The sequence below is a fragment of the Symphalangus syndactylus genome, chromosome 18 (genome assembly GCF_028878055.3).
Source record: "Symphalangus syndactylus isolate Jambi chromosome 18, NHGRI_mSymSyn1-v2.1_pri, whole genome shotgun sequence".
Taxonomy (NCBI): domain Eukaryota; kingdom Metazoa; phylum Chordata; class Mammalia; order Primates; family Hylobatidae; genus Symphalangus; species Symphalangus syndactylus.
This window is the reverse complement of record NC_072440.2, coordinates 32,932,032-32,952,261: the sequence shown is the minus strand read 5'-3', so window position 1 is coordinate 32,952,261 and position 20,230 is coordinate 32,932,032. Positions and strand designations below refer to the sequence as shown.

The 20,230-nt window shown below is 39.5% G+C and overlaps 1 protein-coding gene across 6 annotated transcripts in view; it reads left to right on the top strand.

The window, feature by feature from the left end:
- MAST4 (microtubule associated serine/threonine kinase family member 4) overlaps positions 1-20,230 on the top strand; it is a 581,240-nt gene that overhangs the window by 180,412 nt on the left and 380,598 nt on the right. For all 6 annotated transcript variants that reach the window (XM_055251510.2, XM_055251508.2, XM_055251507.2 and 3 more), the window contains exon 3: positions 11,602-11,726. In XM_055251510.2, coding sequence (XP_055107485.2) covers positions 11,602-11,726 — 125 coding nt within the window. The remainder of the gene's footprint in view (positions 1-11,601; positions 11,727-20,230) is intronic.

Genomic DNA, 20,230 nt, shown 5'->3' with positions numbered 1-20,230 from the left:
CAATATCTGTCATTTCCCAGGGGGGTTAGACATGTCTAGCAATTCATTCTACTGAATTATATTTCAATACGCGAATTGAGGGAGGCCAGATTGCAGATGTTAACACTGACCTCTGCCCAGCATTGCTCAGACACCAGCACCACCCACCTCTTTGGGTGCCCTCACTCAGGCAGACATTCATTCTCAGCAACGCTGCTTGATGTTAGAATCTTGTTACCATGTTCTCATTAGTGTAGGCTCTATTTAATACTTCTTTAAAAATCAATTTTAAGTTGTCACATTAGTCTTTAGTCTATGCAACTGGAGTTTGGGGCCAAACCATTATTTATTTTTTGATAACAATTTTAAATCCAGAAAAATGCCACCTGAAGGACACCTGCCTTGGTGGTCTTGGTAAAACAGGGAGTTGGTGGCCAGGGCTGGGCCTCATTGCAGAATGGGAGAATTTGCTGGGTGTTGGTAAACCCAAAGGCAGTGATATGCTTGTAATAATAGAAACATTACAGCTTACCAAGCTTTATTGCATGCATTAATTTGGTCCTAATATCTGCCCTTATTAGAATTGACTGAGAGTGATAATCTTGGTACATAAGAAGAAATAGTTTTTTATGAACAAGTTAAGGGAAAGTAAAAGAAAGGTCAAATATATTTCTCTTTCAGTCCGACTTTAATGTGTTTCCATTTAAAAATAAACTATGTGTTAGCATTTTTGCTCTTTTATCATATGGCAAGAGTAACAGGGTGGCTATCTATGATTGAGGGTGAAAAGATGACTGTATCTTTGAATCACCTTGCCATATTACCCATACCAAAAATTATTCTTAACACTGCAGCTCTGGTTCACAGTGGCAGTGGCAACTTGGGTTTCTGCTCCATAGCCTCATGATTTGTTCAAAGACCTTGGTTTCTGTATTGTAGACATGTATGTTCTGTCGTTTTTCACCCGTCCCTAGTTCTCTCACAGCATGGAACTGGGCTCTTTAGTGACTCCTTAAGACATCTGTCAGGTACTTAGTCTGTCTGGGCCCACGTGAAAGAAAAACTTCTGGTACCCGTCCCCCTTGCTAGGAGCTTCCTTTCACAGCAATGCTCTGACTTGCTCACCAGGCAAATTTTATAGTTAGCAATGTTGTGTTGGCATTCTAGGTTAAGTATAGAATGCTGGTGATAATATTCTAAAAAGTGAAATTGGGCATCTCTGGTGGATTTGAGTCTTGTGGAAACATAGTTTAGCAAATAAATTTCAGTCTTACAGTCTTAAGACCTTGATGCCCTCTTGGCGTCACCCTACTCCCAATACCAGCCTTCCAAAAGACTTGCAGCTGCTGTTGGTCCAGCTTTCAGTTTCCTTGTCAGTTGGAGATCATTGGTCAGTAGTCAGTGATGTCTTTGAGCACTTAGAGTCAAGGCTCTGCTTTGGACTTCCCTTTTGTGAGTAAACACACAGCACTTTTTTTTTTTTTTTTTTTTTTTTTAAGGCTAGAATAGCAGTGCAATATAGGAGTCAGTGAACTTCTGCTCTTTCTGGTCACAGGTCTGTTGGTTTCTCAAATTGTATTCATTTATGCCATTAAGAAGGGTGATTTAGCAGCATTGTTGATGCTGTCTAGGTACGGTCATTCTTTTGCAGTGAGGACAGGAAATTGGAAGTCAGTCACCCATGTGAGTGGAAGATGAAGGGAACCATGTCTCTGTTGTGGGAGCGCAGCTGAAGATGAATAAGGGAAGCTGTAATTGCCCATGAGGATGAGAGTCAGGACGATGAGGGAACAAATGTTTAGGAGTGAGCAATGGGGCAGAGAAGAAGAATCTCTTGATGGTGATGGAATTAGGGTTATGGCTGCTGAGTCATGAATTCTGCCCAGATTTAGACAGTGACTCTTTGCGGTCTTTGCCCCTTCTTCATTTCTTAAGTTTGACAGGTTCTTTAAAAACTCATTTCCCCTAACTTATAAATGATTGGGAGGGCTTATGTTATAAAGTATAATTTGCAAAAGCAGGTGGTGTTATAGTTAATGTGGATACCTCCTTTTGGACAACAAAAAGGATCCCGTTATTTTTTTCCTCTATAAGGTACAGTGGTATTGGCCAAGCAGGGGATTGGGGGCAGACAGGTTAAACATTGTGGTAAAATATATACATAACAAAGTTTACCATTTAACTATTTTTACATGTATAATTTAACAGCATTAAGTACAACCATCAGCACTATCCATCTCCAGAACATTTTCATCATCCCAAACTGAAACTTTGTACCCATTAGACAGGAACTTCCCATTCCCCACTCCCCCCAGCCCCTGTAAACCACTGTTACACTTTCTATGAAAGAATGCATTTGACTATTCTGGGTACTTCACATAAATGGAATCATACTGTGTCCAGAATTGGTTCCTTCCAGTGGGTTCTTGGTCTCACTGACTTGAAGAATGAAGCTGCGGACCTTCGTGGCGAGTGTTACAGTTTTTAAAGATGGTGTGTCCGGAGTTTGTTCCTTCAGATGTGTCCAGAGTTTCTTCCTTCCCGTGGGCTCGTGGTCTCGCTGACTTCAAGAATGAAGCCGCGGACCTTTGTGGCGAGTGTTACAGCTCTTAAAGGTGGTGCGGACCCAAAGAGTGAGCAGCAGCAAGGTTTATTGTGAAGAGTAAAAGAACAAAGCTTCCACAGTGTGGAAGGGGACGCAAGCAGGTTGCTGCTGCTGGCTCAGGTGGCCAGCTTTTATTCCCTTACTTGACTCTGCCCGTGTCCTGCTGATTGGTCCATTTTACAGAGCGCTGATTGGTCCATTTTACAGAGTGCTGATTGGTGCATTTACAATCCTTTAGCTAGACACAGAGTGCTGATTTGGTTCCTTTTTACAGAGTGCTGATTGGTGCATTTACAATCCTTTAGCTAGACACAGAGCACTGATTGGTGCGTTTACAATCCTTTAGCTAGACACAGAGTGCTGATTTGGTTCCTTTTTACAGAGTGCTGATTGGTGCATTTACAATCCTTTAGCTAGACACAGAGCACTGATTGGTGCGTTTACAGTCCTCTAGCTAGACAGAGAAGTTCTCCAAGTCCCCACTCAACCCAGGAAGGTCCAGCTGGCTTCACCTCTCAATACAATATCTGACCTTTTGTGACTGGTTTATTTCTTTCAGCATGTCTCCAAGGTTCCTCCATGTTGTAACACACGTCAGAGTTACCTACCTTTTTGAGGCTGAGTATATTCCATTGCACTCTATTCATCCCTCAGTGAATACTTGAGTTGTTTCCTCCTTTTAGCTATTGTGACTAATGCTGCCATGAACATGGGAGTACAATTATCTATTTGAGCCCCTACTTTTACTTCCTTTGTGGATTTACCCAGAAGTGAGATTAAGCAAGGGAGATTTTACTAGACACAGGGAAGGTAAAATGATGAGAATGTCCTTGCTCCCAGGTTAGTGGTGAGTGTAAACTTTCTGGGAGCTGTTCTGAGAGTTTCAGTAGAGATATCTAGGCGAAGAGAGGCTGTTAGCCAAAACCTATTAACCTATATACCTGTAAAGATATAGGACAAGAGAACAAGGCTTGGCAACAGAGCCTGTGCCCTGTCTGCCTGCTCATGGCACCAATTCAGTGCCAGCTTACCACTGTTCTTTTTGTTTCTAGTCCCTTAACTTCTGCAGTGCTACCCCTGTTCTTCTTGCCTTCCTTTTATGGCTGTCCTTAAAATCTCCCCAAAACCCTTGAGAGCGATATCTGGGCCACTTCAGCTTCCCCTTTTCCTGGTTGGTACCTTAGAGGGATGTACACATTTTTTCAGAGTCCTCCTGTATGACTGAGAACCAGAAGTCACATCAAGAGAGAGGTTTGTTATATAGTTACTAGGTCTTATTTTCTCTTTGATGTCCTACTTATAGTCCAAGAAAAATCACCCAAAATTTAAGACTATGGATTGGCTACTAAATATATGTTGCACTTCAGGTGTACGGAACTTTTTTAATGGAAGCTTTCAAATCTAGTCAGGTACCATTATTCCCCAATGATAAAGTAGATCTCCAGAGGCTATATTTAATTCTTTATATGGCCATTCTGCTAAAATTATTGCAGACTTGGTATTTTTCTACTTCAGAGGGATACTTCCAGCTTTGGGGTGCTTTGAAAGCATGTATCGTGGCTGGGCACAGTGGCTCACACCTGTAACACTCCCAGCACTTTGGGAGGCCGAGGTGGGTGGATCACTTGAGGTCAGGAGTTCGAGGCCAGCCTGGCCAACATGGTGAAACCCTGTCTCTACTAAAAATACAAAAATTAGGCAGGCATGGTGGTGGGCGCCTGTAATCCCAGCTACTTGGGAGGCTGAGGCAGAAAAATCACTTGAACCCGGGAGGTGGAGGTTGCAGTGAGCCAAGATCATGCCACTGCACTCCAGCCTGGGGGACAAGAGCGAGACTTTGTCTCAAAAAAAAAAAAAAAAGACATTCTAGGAGAGTTCATATATAGTGTGGATAGAACCAAGGCATGACCTGGGTCTAGATTCAGTAATGTATTTATTTTAATGTACATATAACCGTACAAGGCTACAGAACTTTCCACTCTAACTCTGTTAACTAGAGGCCTTTGGCTAAAACAGCAAAAATAACCATTACAAAAAGTCCATTCAAACAACCCACACCTCTGTGGTTGAGACCTGACACGCTCTTGTATCAATCCGTCCAGCTGATTCCAGCTTTAATACAGACCTTTATTTATTGCTTCTAAATTTCTAGTCATGCCAGTAGAAAACATTTGATACATGTTTCAATAAGCGTAGTAGAATTTTGGAAACATTTTTCCAAAGAACACAGAGCTAATCCAGTTCCAATTGTAACAACAAGCTCAATTCAGTATTAAAATAGAGCAGCCAGATTGCTAGACAAGCTCACCTCTCATACAACAAATTAGAAATGGTATTATCCATTAATTTCCACCCTATGCAGCTGAATAATGCCATTGACAGATGCTAATTTTCTTAAATTGTAGGCAGCAAATGATGCATGAATACGACAGCAACACACTCTTTAGAGGCTTTTGATAGTCATCAAAAAGTGAATTTATATAAAGTTCGATGTAATCGCTATCAACTGTGGTATCATGTTAGTGCCTTCTAATGATTGTCTGAAATCCATCTGTTGTCCTCTTTTCTCTGTTAACACTAATGGGAGTCTAGGCAGGAATAAAATATCCCATGTGTTGTATTAACAGACCCTCAAATTTATAACATTCATATGATTCCTCAGGACAAGACCTACGCAAATCACGACATCTAAAATCTAACCCATCTTTGCAGGCATTTCATTGTATATGTATATAAGTGCTTCCTAATTTTTTCCAGTGGCTTAACAAAATTTTATTTCTGCTCACTTTATAATTTAATGTGTGTTGGATAGCTCTTGGTGTTTCTTATTTTTTAAGCTTATATTTATTGAGTGTTCATTCTATATTTTCTATTTTTAGATTTTACAACAGCCCTACAAGTTTGGCCCTGTTCTACTCAGGAACTTGAGGTTTGGAGAAGTTCATGTTATAAGTGATGGAATCAGTTTGGGAATTTAGAATAGGAACTCAGCAGTCTGACATTAAAGTCAACCACGACTAGAGCAATTAATTTTTACGATTACTGGCAAGGATCTTTCTATCCTCTTGGGCTTGAAGAAGGTGTTATATAAGAATATGGGCTAAGGACAGATCAGTTACTGGATGTCAAAGTCTTGTCTTTTGGGTTAGGCTGTTGAGGTAACAAAGGAATTGAAGGCACACCTTTGGTCTTGTTACCAAGATTGGACTTTCACGAGATAGCCACAAATAAAATGTACATAATAATGTTAAATTGAGTTATGTCAGAGAAGGACGAGATGGCATGCATGCTTGTTCTCAGTGGTCCTGCTTGCTTTACAATGTCCTGTGAGATGTAAGAAAACTGCAGTATTGAAAGCGTGGCTCAGAAAGTGGGGAGAGAAAGGGCATGGCTCAGGTGTTCCTTTCTTTGTGTTCCCCAGCACTGGGTGCTGGTTCTGGATTCTGTTCAGAGTCCAACTTCTCATTGAACCATGCTTGGTCTCATTGAGCCAGGGTCCTAGCCTATGAATTTCCTGTACTGAGGCTTTACCTGGGAGTTATGCCTGTGTTTGTTCTGCCCTCCACTGGCAGAGAGAGAGCCTTTCCCAGTCCCTGTTGCTTTGACTTTGATGTTGAGATTCCTCGTGGTACCTCTTTGCTCCCGTTCCCCAACAAATCTCTCCCCTGGCTCCTTGCTTTTCGACTTAGGACGTAGGAGTCCTCCACAATCACCCAGACCTCTGGGGTCCCTGACCTGGGCCATAGGAACTACCATCTTGAGCAGTCGAGGGAATGTGCTCCTGGCCAGTTTGCCATGCAAGAATACAAAACACATTTTTTGCTAGGAATTATTAAAAGTAATATTATAAAATATGTACAGAAATTAATAGAGAATAATTCTATGCAACCCCATATACCTGTTAGCCAGCTTTATCAAAGCTTAATATTTGCTACATTCTCCAGATACATTAAAAAATTTCATATTAAATTTATTAAAGCCACAAGTCAAAAACTTAATTCTTCATTTACACTTCTCTTTTTTTTTTTTTTTTTTTTATTATACTTTAGGTTTTAGGGTACATGTGCACAATGCACAGGTTTGTCACATATGTATCCATGTGCCGTGTTGGTTTGCTGCACCCATTAACTTGTCATTTAGCATTAGGTATATCTCCTAATGCTGTCCCTCCCCCCTCCCCCCAACCTACAACAGTCCCTGGAGTGTGATGTTCCCCTTCCTGTGTCCATGAGTTCTCATTGTTCAATTCCCACCTATGAGTGAGAACATGCGGTGTTTGGTTTTTTGTCCTTGCGATAGTTTACTGAGAATGATGTTTTCCAGTTTCATCCATGTCCCTACAAAGGACATGAACTCATCATTTTTTATGGCTGCATAGTATTCCATGGTGTATATGTGCCACAGTTTCTTAATCCAGTCTATCGTTGTTGGACATTTGGGTTGGTTCTAAGTCTTTGCTATTGTGAATAGTGCCGCAACAAACATACGTGTGCATGTGTCTTTATAGCAGCATGATTTATAGTCCTTTGGGTATATACCCAGTAATGGGATGGCTGGGTCAAGTGGTATTTCTAGTTCTAGATCCCTGAGGAATCGCCACACTGACTTCCACAATGGTTGAACTAGTTTACAGTCCCACCAACAGTGTAAAAGTGTTCCTATTTCTCCACATCCTCTCCAGCACCTGTTGTTTCCTGACTTTTTAATGATGGCCATTCTAACTGGTGTGAGATGGTATCTCATTGTGGTTTTGATTTGCATTTCTCTGATGGCCAGTGATGATGAGCATTTTTGCATGTGTTTTTTGGCTGCATAAATGTCTTCATTTACACTTCTAAGTTGAAGTAGCAAACCCTATTATTCCCTGCTGGTAATTTTTTAAATAATAAAATATTACAGATCTAGCATACTCCTCCCTGCACCCACCCCTCATTTTCTCTGCCAGAGATGACTACAATTCTGAATTTGCTGTTTATCACTTACAAGAAGAAATGTTATTTGTTTCAATATCTTTCAATATTATTCTTTTTTGTGTGTGTGACCTGGCCTAAGAACCCAGTTACCGTGTTTTATTCTGTTGCTATGGTGGTGGTGGATGATGCAGGTCTTACGATAATATGAAGTGTGACAGTACATTGACTGCTTTTCCATGTCCTAGGTGGAGTGACTAAGTGTATTGTCTCCTTTAATCTTATCTGCCACTTTGTAAGGTATTATCCCCCTTTTAGAGATGGGAATATTGGGGGCTTGGAACTAAATAAGTTGCTCAACTGCATGTGATTGTAAAAACTGGGTTGCAGATTGAGCATGGCGGCTCATGCCTGTAATCCCAACACTTTGGGAGGCTTAGGTGGGTGGATCACTTGAGGCCAGGAGGTGGAGGTTGCAGTGAGCCAAGATTGTGCCGTTTTACAACATGGTAAAACCCTGTGTCTACTAAAAACAAAAATTAGCTGGGCATGGTGGTGTGTGCCTGTAATCCCAGCTACTTGGGAGGCTGAGGCAGGAGAATTGCTTGAACCCGGGAGGCGGAGGTTGTAGTGAGCCGAGATTGCGCCAGCCTGAGTGACAGAGTGAGACCCTGTCTCAAAAAACAAAACAAAACAAAAAACGCTAGGTTGCAGACCCATTTGTGCCTGATTCCAAGCCTGTAGTTTGAATCACTCTGCTCCCATCTTTCCAGGTGCTTTTCTCTTTATAAATAATATATGTTATTTTTGTATAAATATAGAATCATTCTGTCTTAATTTATAACTTGTTCTTCACCTAAACATATGTGATGAATATTTTCCTAGGGTAGATGGGGCTTTCGAGTCAGAATCCTGATTTTTGCCCATTTGTATAGCTGTATCCTCTTGCCTAGTTATGTACCTCTCTGGGTTTAAACTGGAGATGGTAATACCTATCCCATACGATTGTTAGGATGTTGCAGTGCCTGGTATATAATAAGGCCTCAATGTATTTTAGCTACTACTTTATACTTATAAAGGAAGTTTAAGACAATTATCTGTTCAGTGGTTTTCTTCCTGTTGAGACTTGATCAAGTATTGTTCTAATAGTATGGTTTCCCTGCATTTCAGTCAACAAACATTTATTGAGCATTTACTAGGTGCCAGGCCCTATAATAGGTACTGGAGATACAGAAAAGAATAAACTTATTTCCTCACGTCAGGAGAATTATACAGAGACAGTCTAATAATTACTTTGTGTTGTATTATTATTGTTATTATTATTATTTTATTTGTTGAGATAGGGTCTCACTCTGTCACCCAGGCTGGAGTGCATTGGTGCAATCTTGGCTCACTGCAACCTCTGCCTCCTAGGCTCAAGAGGTCCTCCCTTCTCAGCCTCCTGAGTAGCTGGGACCACAGATGTGTGCCACCACGCCTGGCTAACTTTTTAATTTTTTGTAGAGACGGGGCCTCACTATGTTGCCCAGGCTGGTCTTGAACCCTTAGGCTCGAGGGATCTGCTCACCTTGGCCTCCCAAAGTGTTGGTATTACAGGCGTGAGCCACTGCACCTAGCCTAATAATTATTTTCTACTAAAGGAAAAAAAGATTTTTCGAATTCTTCACTGAGTAAAAATACTTTGCCTTTAATTTTTTCTATTGTACATTAAATTCTCCCAAGTTTTTTTTTTTTAATCTACCTTCAGTTTTCTTTAAAATGAAGCATATGGAGGCAGAACAACAGTGAGGCTATAGTGGGTTCTCTCCGTCATATAATCTGTGGCATCATGTAGCTTCTGTACCTCTCATGATGCCCTTTCCCAAAACATAAAGAAAATGCAAATAAAATACAAATAAATAAATACAAATAAAATATAGAAAATGACATAGGGAGAAAAAAATGGATTCAGATTATTAGAGGTTTTTATATTTTTAACAAGTGAGTCCTTCAAATACTGAGCGATTTCTGTATTAAGGAAACCATTTATTCCTGTAATATTAATGCAACATTCCTAAATGCAGTCTATCGTTTTCCTGCTCTTCCTCATTAGTTACCTGCCTTTGGACCTACAGGGGACCGATTTCTCAAAGCTGTTCTTAGTTCAGGTTTTAGTGTACATTTCAAAATAAGGAAAGGAAAAAATTAAAATTCTAGACTTCATATGCAACATACCTTGCCCAAAAATATGTCTGAATGTTTTTGAGATGGTGATCAGAACTACAGAAGTTCACTGTCATTGAATTTTCAATGATAGTGTTTAAATTAATTGACATTTGCTACATTTATTTGCTTGGAAAAAGTCAATCTATTATATCGGGTTGGTAGGAAGCAGGTGACAAAAATCAGTATCACATTTTTTTGCAAGAAAATATAGGTTGTAGAAAGTAAGTCTAGAGGAAAATCACTAAGAGTGTTGATCGTGGTTTTCTCTGGTGTGATGATAGGTAATTTTTGTTTCTTTGTATGTATTTGCATTTTCTTCTCGTGAATGAAAAGCCCATCCCAAATAAAGAAGATACTTTTCATTTTTACTTCTGTTATGGCTAAGTAGTTAACAGTTACTGAGTACTTACAAAATTCTCTGATCCCCTCAATAACTTTACATAGTCAAGTCTATCACCCCCATTTTAGAGATGGAAAAATCAAGTCCAGGAGAGATTGACTAACTTTCCCAGTGTCATTCAGCTACAGAGCAGGATTTCAAAAGGAGATCTAATTTTTCTCCAGAGTCTGTGCTTTCACTCTATAATAAAAGAGTGAAAAAGCAATTTTGGCAAAAGAAGCCATTTTTTCCTCAGCAACTAAAATACAAATTTTTGAAAGCACTTGACGTAAATAAAGCAATGGGCTTCTTCACATGGACAATTGATGGGAGATGCCCCTAGCTCCTGTGCTTTGGCAGTGCTGGTAGTTAGCATGTGCAGTAATGGTAAACTAGCTAATATACTGCAATCGTTATTAACCAGTACAATATGCTTGTGAGATGCATGCCTGAGGGAAAAATGAGGAACAGATGTTACCTGTGCTGCAGGACCACCAGCTACGCATGCTGCAATCCCTCATGATTCTGGACAGGAATGAGGCTGGGGCGCCCAACACATGGCCCTAAGATGAGATTCTTTGTGTGGTCTGCCATCTTTTCATTGTCTGTTTTTTTTGGAAGGAAATGTCTACATGTTCTTTCATCGTTTAGTAAATATTTATTGAGCAGCTATTATGGCCAGTAATTCTGCTAATATTGGGGCAAAGCAGATGAAAATTGAACACAGTCTCTACTTTTACTGACCTTTATTGCTATGTGAATATTCATGTCCATCCTAACTTTCCTGGAGTCAAAAACTATCATTTCTTGTGTGTTAATGTTAGTCAAGGCCGTGTACCAAGGAAGTAACGTGGTGTGAATTGGTTCAGCTGTTTGACTTTTAAAAACATATGTGTATATATTAGAGTTCAAGGTTGATGGAAATTACTCAGTGAACCTAGACTGACATTGATGTCCTGATTTATGCAAATGGATATGATTATGTATCCCACAGACACAGTTGGATGGCCACCTGCACTTGAGAGAAAAAAGGAGCTGGGGGGAGAGGCACCAGCCCCATTTCATCTTGAAATAATTCTGTTTCCTTTTGTTGGTCATGATCTCCACTTTGTAGATTATTTTATAATTGAGTCCTAGATCACTTTCCATATTAGATTTTTTCAAAGAACACTTACAAATGCATGCACTTACTTCTGGATGCTGAGAATGCGTTGTGTACTTACATATATTCTCAACGCATTACCTTGGTATAGGCAGATGGGAAAAAAACACCTCATCCTACCTTGATGAGGCTACACTCATGCAGGAGATGATGTTGGAGGTCAGGGCCAGACCCTGCCACTGGATCTCCTGACTTAATTAGAACAAGTTTTCCCAGGTTGCTATTAATGTTATTACTGGGTATGGCAGAAGTAATACAGAACAAGGTTGGCCAGGAAGAGACACCCCACCCCCACCCCCATTGCAATAAGACTACTACCGTCTGCCTGTCACTTACATTTTCTTCTCTTTAACTCCAACAGGGAGGTACCTCCTTCCAAACCCGGTGGCGGGACAGGCCTGGCCGGCCTCTGCAGAGACGTCCAACCTCGTGCGCATGCGCAGCCAGGCCCTGGGCCAGTCGGCACCCTCACTCACCGCCAGCCTGGTGAGTGTACGCGGGCGCCAGTGGAGGCTGCTCCAGCTCACCACCTCCCTAGGGACAATTTAAGTTAATTGAGTTTAACTATATTTAAACTTACCCACATGTGACGTTAAGCACATACTTGGCAATGTGAAATTTCTTGCTTTCAATGTGCTAATTTCTGCACCTGTACCCAGTTTGGAGGATTTCTGTCAATTTTGGCCTCATCTCTACCCTTCTCCCAAAAGAAATGAAAATATTTCTAGGCCTTTTTGTAGCTTTTTATTTGGAAATAATATAAAACTCATGGAAAAGTTGCAAGAATAAGAAAAATTCTTAGAATACCAGTTTATCCTTTATCTAGATCTGACTAATTAACACCTTGCCCAATTAGCTTCATAATTTCCTTTCTCTTTGTGTATATGTGTATGTATATGCGTATGTGTACATACACACATGATTTTTTGAGGTATTTGAGAGTGCATCATTTATATATCATAGACCTTTGTTATCACAGTTATCAACTGGAGTAAATTTATGACCGATACAGTCCAGTTATCTACTCTGCCATCTGTATTTCAGTTTTATCAATTGACTCATTAATGTCTTTTATAGCATTTTCCCTCTTTCAGTGGAGGATCCAGTCTAGGGTCATGTGTTGCATTAAATTGTCCCTCTCTTTAGTCTCTTTTAATCTGGGATGTTTCCACAGTCTTTGTCTTTTATGACATTTGACATTTTTGAAGAATTTTTTAATGGCTTATATTTAAGGGAATAGTTCTCATATATGTTTGCTCTCTCCTCATGGTGAGATTCAGGTTTTTGCATTCCAGGCAAGAATACGACACTGGTGATGTCATGTCCTCTTAAGGAGTGAGGTCTGGAGGCCCATCACATCCATCTGCCCGTCTCTGTGATGTTAATTATGATCATCCAGTCAAAGTGTTGCCTGATTTCTCCACTGTAGTTACCACTTTCTCTCCCGCGATCTGTGGGCAACCTGGGAGGTACTTTTAAGCAATGCAAATATGCTTTTCATCAAAATTTTCCCCAAGCATCCATTGGTGATTCTTGCCTGGATCGCTCTTTTCTGTGTTTGAAAATGGTGATTTGTCCAACTTCAGCACTCTCCATAAATATGTGTGTATTTGTTAGCAGCATGGATTCGCACATTTCTGTTTTTTCCCCGGTGTAGACCTTTATATTTAACATGCTTATTAGAATTTTTTTTTTTTTTTTTTTTGCTGGTGGGTCCTTCTTTGTTTTGGCCTTTGGCTCAGCTTAGAAGTCCGTACAAGTTACTTTTGCATGGGTGGTGGGGTTGTATGATATGGAAATAGATTTTAAACACCTTTTATTGATGAAGATTCAAATGATATGTAAATCAATGTATTGTGTCTTATAATTTTATGCATTGGTAATAAATTATGTTGGATATTTGGAAATAATGCAGTAATGGATGCAGATTTTGTTCAGGTCTAGCCTCTAGTCCTGCTTTTGCCATTAGATAGCTGTGTAAACTTGGACAAGTCCGTTTCTCAAATTCTCTCACCTCATTTGTACCTGTAAGATGAAAAGAGGCATTAAACAGTCTATAAAGTCCCTTTCTTCTCTGGAATTCCGTGATTCTTCTTTCAGAATAATTTTGAATGTATGAAATAATTATCTTTAAAGAAATTTCTTTCAGGATAGTTTATGATTTCAAGATTGACTATTTAAACCAAAATTCATATTTTTTCTCTCATGAAAATATTGGGACTTTTAGTTCATTTTTATTTTCGTTTTTAGGGACAAAGTCTTGCTTTTTTGCCCAGGCTGGAATACAGTGGCACCATCATAGCTCACTGCCACCTCAAACTCCTGGGCTCAAGAGATCCTCCTGCCTCAGCCTCTTGAGTAGCTGGGACTACAGGCGCATGCTACTGTGCCCGGCTAGGGCTTATTTTTAAAAGATACAATTAACCTGATGGTAGAGAGCATTTTCCTCCATCCCATCCCCAAGTCCAAAGTGGCTTTTTCTCCTTAGGGAATTTTATTACGAGCTTATTTTACTCTGATTATTTACTTTTTAAGGAAAGAGGAAAATGCTTCACAATTTATGATTTTTTTTTTTTTTTTGACAGAAGTACTTTTTTAGCCACGGCAACATTATTCTTTACACCTAAATAGTAATCCTGTATGTTTATTGCCAAGTCAATCATTGTAATTCAAACAACACTGTCACAAAATAATATGTTTTCTTAAGTAATGTTTTTTTGTTTGTTTTTTGAGATGGAGTTTCGCTCTTGTTGCCCAGGCTGGAGTGTGGTGGCACAGTCTTGGCTCACTGCAACCTCCGTCTTCCGGGTTCAGGTGATTCTCCTGCCTCAGCCTCCCGAGTAGCTGGGATTACAAGAGTACCCCACCACGCCTGACTAATTTTTGCATTTTTAGTAGAGATGGCATTTTGCCACGTTGGCCAGGCTCGTCACAGCCTCCTGACCTCAGGTGATATGCCTGCTTCGGCCTCCCAAAGTGCTGAGATTACAGGCATTAGCCACCATGTCCAGCCATTCTTAAGTAATATATCTTCTTACTAATACTAATGGTCACATACCAAGAAACAGAAACTGACTTATTCATTGATGAAACGCATGTCACCTGACCTAAGATATTTGGGAAGAGGATGCAGTAAGAACTATTAATAGAAAACATGAGAAGAGTACCTCCCAAAATCTATCAGATGACATTGTTATCGAGGAATCGCTTAAATTATTAGCTTGTTTACCTGCAGGTTTTTACGTTTATAGTGTTTGCTTAATATAATACTGGGGAAGATGCTGAAATGCCATGTAGAAAAAACTTATAATAGTACCTGGCATATAACAATCACAAATGTTAGCAATATTATTATTTCTGTTGTTGTTATTATATTGTAGGTAAGCTTGGGCCCAGAAGCCAGAATGTGATTAGTCATTTACTACTAGATAGTGAAGGTTTAAAATTTAACCCTTATCTTTCCCTTCAGAGAGTTCATTAGTTCCTAATTATAGTCTACAGAAAACTATTTGCCCCTCACCTTCTGTTGTATTAAGAGCAGCAGCCAGAGGAGAGCTGCCAGACGGACGACCATCTTGATTTCCTTATTAATCTGCTGCCATGTGCCGAGATTTGGATGCCCTATCACTTATTTTGACATGTCACTCAAGTACATGTTAGTGACCTTTCCTGCTTTTAGTACCGCTTTTCGAACCACACAGCTAAAGGGGCATTAAAGTTGATCTGTTTCGTGTTTCTGCCTCATTAGATTGGATTATATCAAAATTATCTCTGCCAATTACAACTAATAGATCTGAGAGAGAATTGTGCTGAAGAGGTGGGAATGTACACCTTGTAGAATTTTTTCTTTTTCCTTCTTCTCTTTGGCTTTCTCTTTTCCTTGTCTTCCAAACAAATTGACATTTGCGGAGGTGCGTTGTGCAGTAGAACATTCCTCATGCTGATGATCCTTTCCTCCTGGCCTCTCTGTCTACCCCTTGCGCCTGTCATAGAGCTGTAAGCCATCCTTCCCCCAACTCTGCCTGACATATATCATGGCACACCTTCGTTTTTGTTCTTTGTGTTTATGCCGAATACCTCCCTGCTAGACTGCAAGCCCCTTGAGGGCAGAATTCTTGTCTGATTTTTACTTTCTACTTTTCACTGCTCTCAGGACAATGCCTTGCACATAGAAGGCATTCAATAAATAATGTTGAAGGAACAAATCATTATTTATGGAAAAGTGACTTTTTTTTTTAGTTGCAAGGTGAGCACGATGGTGTGATTCTTCATGCTGTAATGGGTAACCTAATAAGACCATCCATCTAAAATCTCTATGGCTTTGCTGTTCAGTGTGCATCTTACAGTTGTGATTGGCCTTAAAGTCCATGTTACAGCTTAAATCCTATTTAGTTTCATATCAGCCACTCAAAAAATATGGTGACAAAATTTGTGAAGAGATTATTAGTGTCTACATTCAAGGAAATTTCATTAGTCTGCTTTTAAGCAATCATGTAGTCACATTTGTTTATATATTTTGATTCATTGACTAAGTTGAAGTGATGTATGTGTTCAAGTATGGGGGGGATTGGAAAAACAAGGAACCAAACTGGTTTATGTCCAGATGATAGCATTACACTCAATATGACAGTTCCGTGCCCAATTGCAACAAAATACATTTCAGAAAAGTATAGGCCCTCAACGTGAGAGGTATTAATATGTTAGTAAGATATAAATGAAGGCCCTGAGGTTTGGTAGGTATGAATTTTAGTAAATGCATGACCTTTAGTGATTTAAATGCCATAGGCAAGCTTGAAGGTATTGCTAACTACCTTCTCAAGGAGGAGATTAATTCCTAGCCTGAAGTATCTAGTTTTCCTTGGCAATGCTAAATGTAGTTGTGTTCCCTTTCCCAGACACATTGGGCATTTCAGATAAATGGCATGTTACCAATTCATCCTAAGTAGCCTGGTAGCTGGCAGAATACATGCTCAGCCAGTGTCCGCCTGCTGGGACACCAGCCGGGAGTGCTGATGAAGTGTCAGATGTATACTTCATATACATTAATCTGAAGAGGGGAAAACTCATTTTCCCATTTGCTTCTTCCATCTTTCTGTCCCTCCTCACACACATGGGTAGTTTATCACAGAAGTCATAGTCGTCAAAAGCCGGGGGATTTATACAGATGCTGCTTTCTGGCAAGAAAGATGGAAATTTCAGGAGGCAAAAGCAGGACCAGTGGCAACTTATTTCTTTGTAGGAAAATAAGGGTGTAAGCCTTGATGATGGAAGTTTAAAATGGCTATGTGGCCATCATCAGAAATATTCACTCCATTTGTACTTGGGAGTAATAGACAGATGACAGAAGCACCATGAACATTAGTTTCTGGTATTTTTCTCCAATTTTCTGGTTGGTTGGAATCCTGTGCCTCATCTTTTTTGTGTGAAGGTTTCATTCACATTCTTCCCATTGAGGTCTTCCTTGACCATCCTGTTTCAAACTGTTCCCTATATTGCTTGCGACATATTTCATTTCCTTCATTCATTTTTCACCATAGCTTATCACTGTCCAGTATACCATATCGTTTGCTTGTTATATATCTCTTACTACTCTAATGTAAATTTCATGAAGGCAGAGATAATTCTGTTTTCCAAGCTGTCTCCTCAGTGCCTAGAATAGTGCCTGGCACACAGTAGGGTGCTCAGTGAACTCGTTGAATGCATAAACATATGTCTCCTTTCTGTACATTTTCAGTGCTCTAGAACAGACTCTTGTATATTTATGGTTTTGTTTTTAATCTGTGACAAATTTTTTGGTTACACTATGTAGCCTTACCAAGAAGCTATTCTTCAAGCCAGAGAGAAATTAATTATGGAAACCTTATTCAGGAATTAAGCTGTAATCATTCAGTTAGAAAATGAGAATGAAAGGGAAAAGCAGAGTGGTTGAGAGCATGGGCTGCCTGAGCTCAACTCCAGCTTCTGCCATTTATTAGTCTCAGTTAGGGCTGACTGTGTGGACTTCAGCTTCTTCCTTTGTGAAATGGGGCTAATGGTTGTAATAACCTCAAAAGGTTATTGTGAGGATTAAATGAATGAACTCTAGTGCAGTACCTTGCATAGTGCCTGTCACTCAAGAAATGCTGTCATCAGTGTTCTTGGGGTTGGTAGAAAAAGTGTTTCTTGGAGACTGTGAGGTAGCTTTAGGTGGGATGGTATTATCCAGAATGGAAGAAAACAAGCACTTTTCCCTTAGATCATTTGAATTGAGGTAGGAATTTAACCTTTTTGTCCTTACTTGCATGATGTGGGAGTAGCTTGTTTCTTTCTTATCTTTACTCAAAATGTGCCAACCAAACTGAAAAACGTCTTTCTAGAATTCGTAACTTTTTTGAAAGGACAAGGTGCTTTCAAAAGCTATATTCTAACTTTTAAATATTAGGTTAAGTGGCATAATTTTATGTTTCTTTAGTGGCTGTCTTTTGACATCGTATACGTTTCTTTTAATGGAGAAATTATATTTCATGATGTTCTATAAATATTAAAACCAAACTATTTAAACTGTAATATATTCAAAGAGCCTTGATGAATATTCATCTTTTTCATTTGCAAAAAAGAAATGCATTATAAGAAGTCAGGGAAAATTTACTAAATGTATGCAAAAGTGTATTTTTCCTTTTTAATTCATTCAGAATGTAGAGACATAATGTCAGCATTTATTTAGGGTACAGACTTTATTTGCAGTCATTTAATATTATATCAATACTTCATTAGCCTTATAGCCCAAAACCAAAAACCTGATCCGAAGTCCAATTAGTTAACTCTGAGAGAGTATCTGTTAAATATTGATGTCGGAACAATTTGAATGCCCTTGAATAAATTGCTTAACCAAAGTTGTAGAATTCATCTATGATTAACATTTCTCTATTGCCATTATGGCTCAATTTAAAGGCTGCATAATATTCCAGTATGTGGATTTATCATAATTTACTAAACTGTTCCCTTTAGGTTATTTCCAAGTTTTTCCTACTGCAAATAATGGTGATGAGTAGATTTTAAATAAGTCCTTATTCACCTCTAATGATTTCTTCAGGTAGATTCTTGGAGTGGGATTATTGGGGCAAAGAATATAAGCATTGTTGACATTCTCCATAGCTCTTGCTAAGCTGTTTCTAGTAATACCATACAAATTTATACTTTTAGATCGGTAAAGTGCATCTCACTATACCCTGGTCAGCAGTCAATACTGTTATATTTAAAACTTTGTTGGTTTGGTTATAAAATTATTATTTTAAATGTATGCTTTAGTGAAATCAATATGGTTATTGGACCTGTTGAACTCTTATGATAATGTCAGTAGATAGATAAAGCGAATGTGAAATTAGGGTTATCTGTGCTGCCTCCTATAACATTTTTCCTTTATTCCCTAAATCAGCTTACTAAACCAACTGTTGGTAACCTGTATTGCTCTTGGGATACAGGAACTGCTGAGTGTGATTACAGTGTGTGTAGCTGAAGGCATTATTCCAGAGCTCAGAATTTTTTTTCATCAGGAAAGTAGTAATCTCAATTGTGAAATAGTGCCTTCAGCTGTGGACATTACAATCAGAGTCTCTGGAGTGCCTGTATTCGAGGAGTAATACATCTCATAGTTATTACCCTCTGAGCTAGGTTCTGTTTATAGTGAAGGGATGAATTTTCATAACTCAGTGCTGAAATAGCAGTAGGGAGCCCTGAGCAGATTATTATAGGTCAGGCCTAATCCATGAACATAAATCTCATTATAGGCTCACCTGAGCCAAACCACAGAGTAGCTGGTTTAACATGAATCTGTAAATCAAAGATCAGCTTAAAATGAAGTCTAAAATCCTCTCTGTAATCCAACTATTGTCTCTGTGAAAAGATACTCTAAATGTGTATTCTTATTGTAAACACGGCTGGGTGCCCAATGGGTAATTAGCAGGCATGTGAAGGGCATTGCGATTCGGTCTAAGAACGAGTGAAGAACTACATATTTGGGGGAGAAGTTTATTTTTCCTAAAATGAAATTCCACTCAGAGCAGTCACTTAAAATGTCCCCGTGTCTTAGTTTTTTTTCTTCTTTTCATTTTGCAGAGGTTGAAAAATGTTCATTACCTTCTTTAGGTGTTGTCCTTCCTGGAAAGGATTGGGCACCAGCTGGAGTGTTTCCTTCCTGGAAAGGATTGGCACCCTCTCTGCGTGGGTCTCTGCATGGGTGTGCCTGGACAGACCAGTCAAGTGTGACTTCTTGTTATCAAAGGCCCATTTGACAGTGAGGCAAACAGTGTCCATATGCATTATGTGGGAACTAAAGAATAGAAACACATGCTCTCTTTTAATTGTTTACCATCACAGAGTGGAGCAAAACAAATTTGGAACAGCAATACTACACATATATGTACATAGATCTCTGCATAGTAGAGCCTATTTGTTACCTGTTTACCCAACTGGTGTGCCCATTTAGGAGGTGGACAGCTTGTCCACCAAGTATGAAGAGATGATCCATAGGGTGGTAAATGCCTGCACCTAGCTGTACTATTCCTTACTGTATCTGTAGCACCAAGGACAGTGCCTGGTCTGTAGTTAGTACTTAGAAAATAGTTGTTTATGAAAGGAACACTGAGGAGATCTTAATTCTGTTTCTGTCATTTTCAGAGGCTCCTGGTGCCAAGACTAGCTAAATGGTTAGGCTGTTCAGGATTTTACTGGTTTCCGTGTCCGAGGAAATGATTAAAATAATGTGGCAAAGTAGTGACGGCCGCTGTTAATGGAAATGCCCACTGATGTGGACAGGTTCCCCTCTGGTGGACTGCTGGGGTGGCACAGCTTGTCCTTCTGGCATCCTATTTCCTCCCATGTTAAAATACCAGCATTGACCTATTGCTATCTTATTCTCAAAAGAAACCAAGAAACCCATAATAATTAGACAGCGGTTTGTTGGGGGAAAGATACTGGGATGTAGCATTTCCTGTCTTGGGAAAAATGAAAAA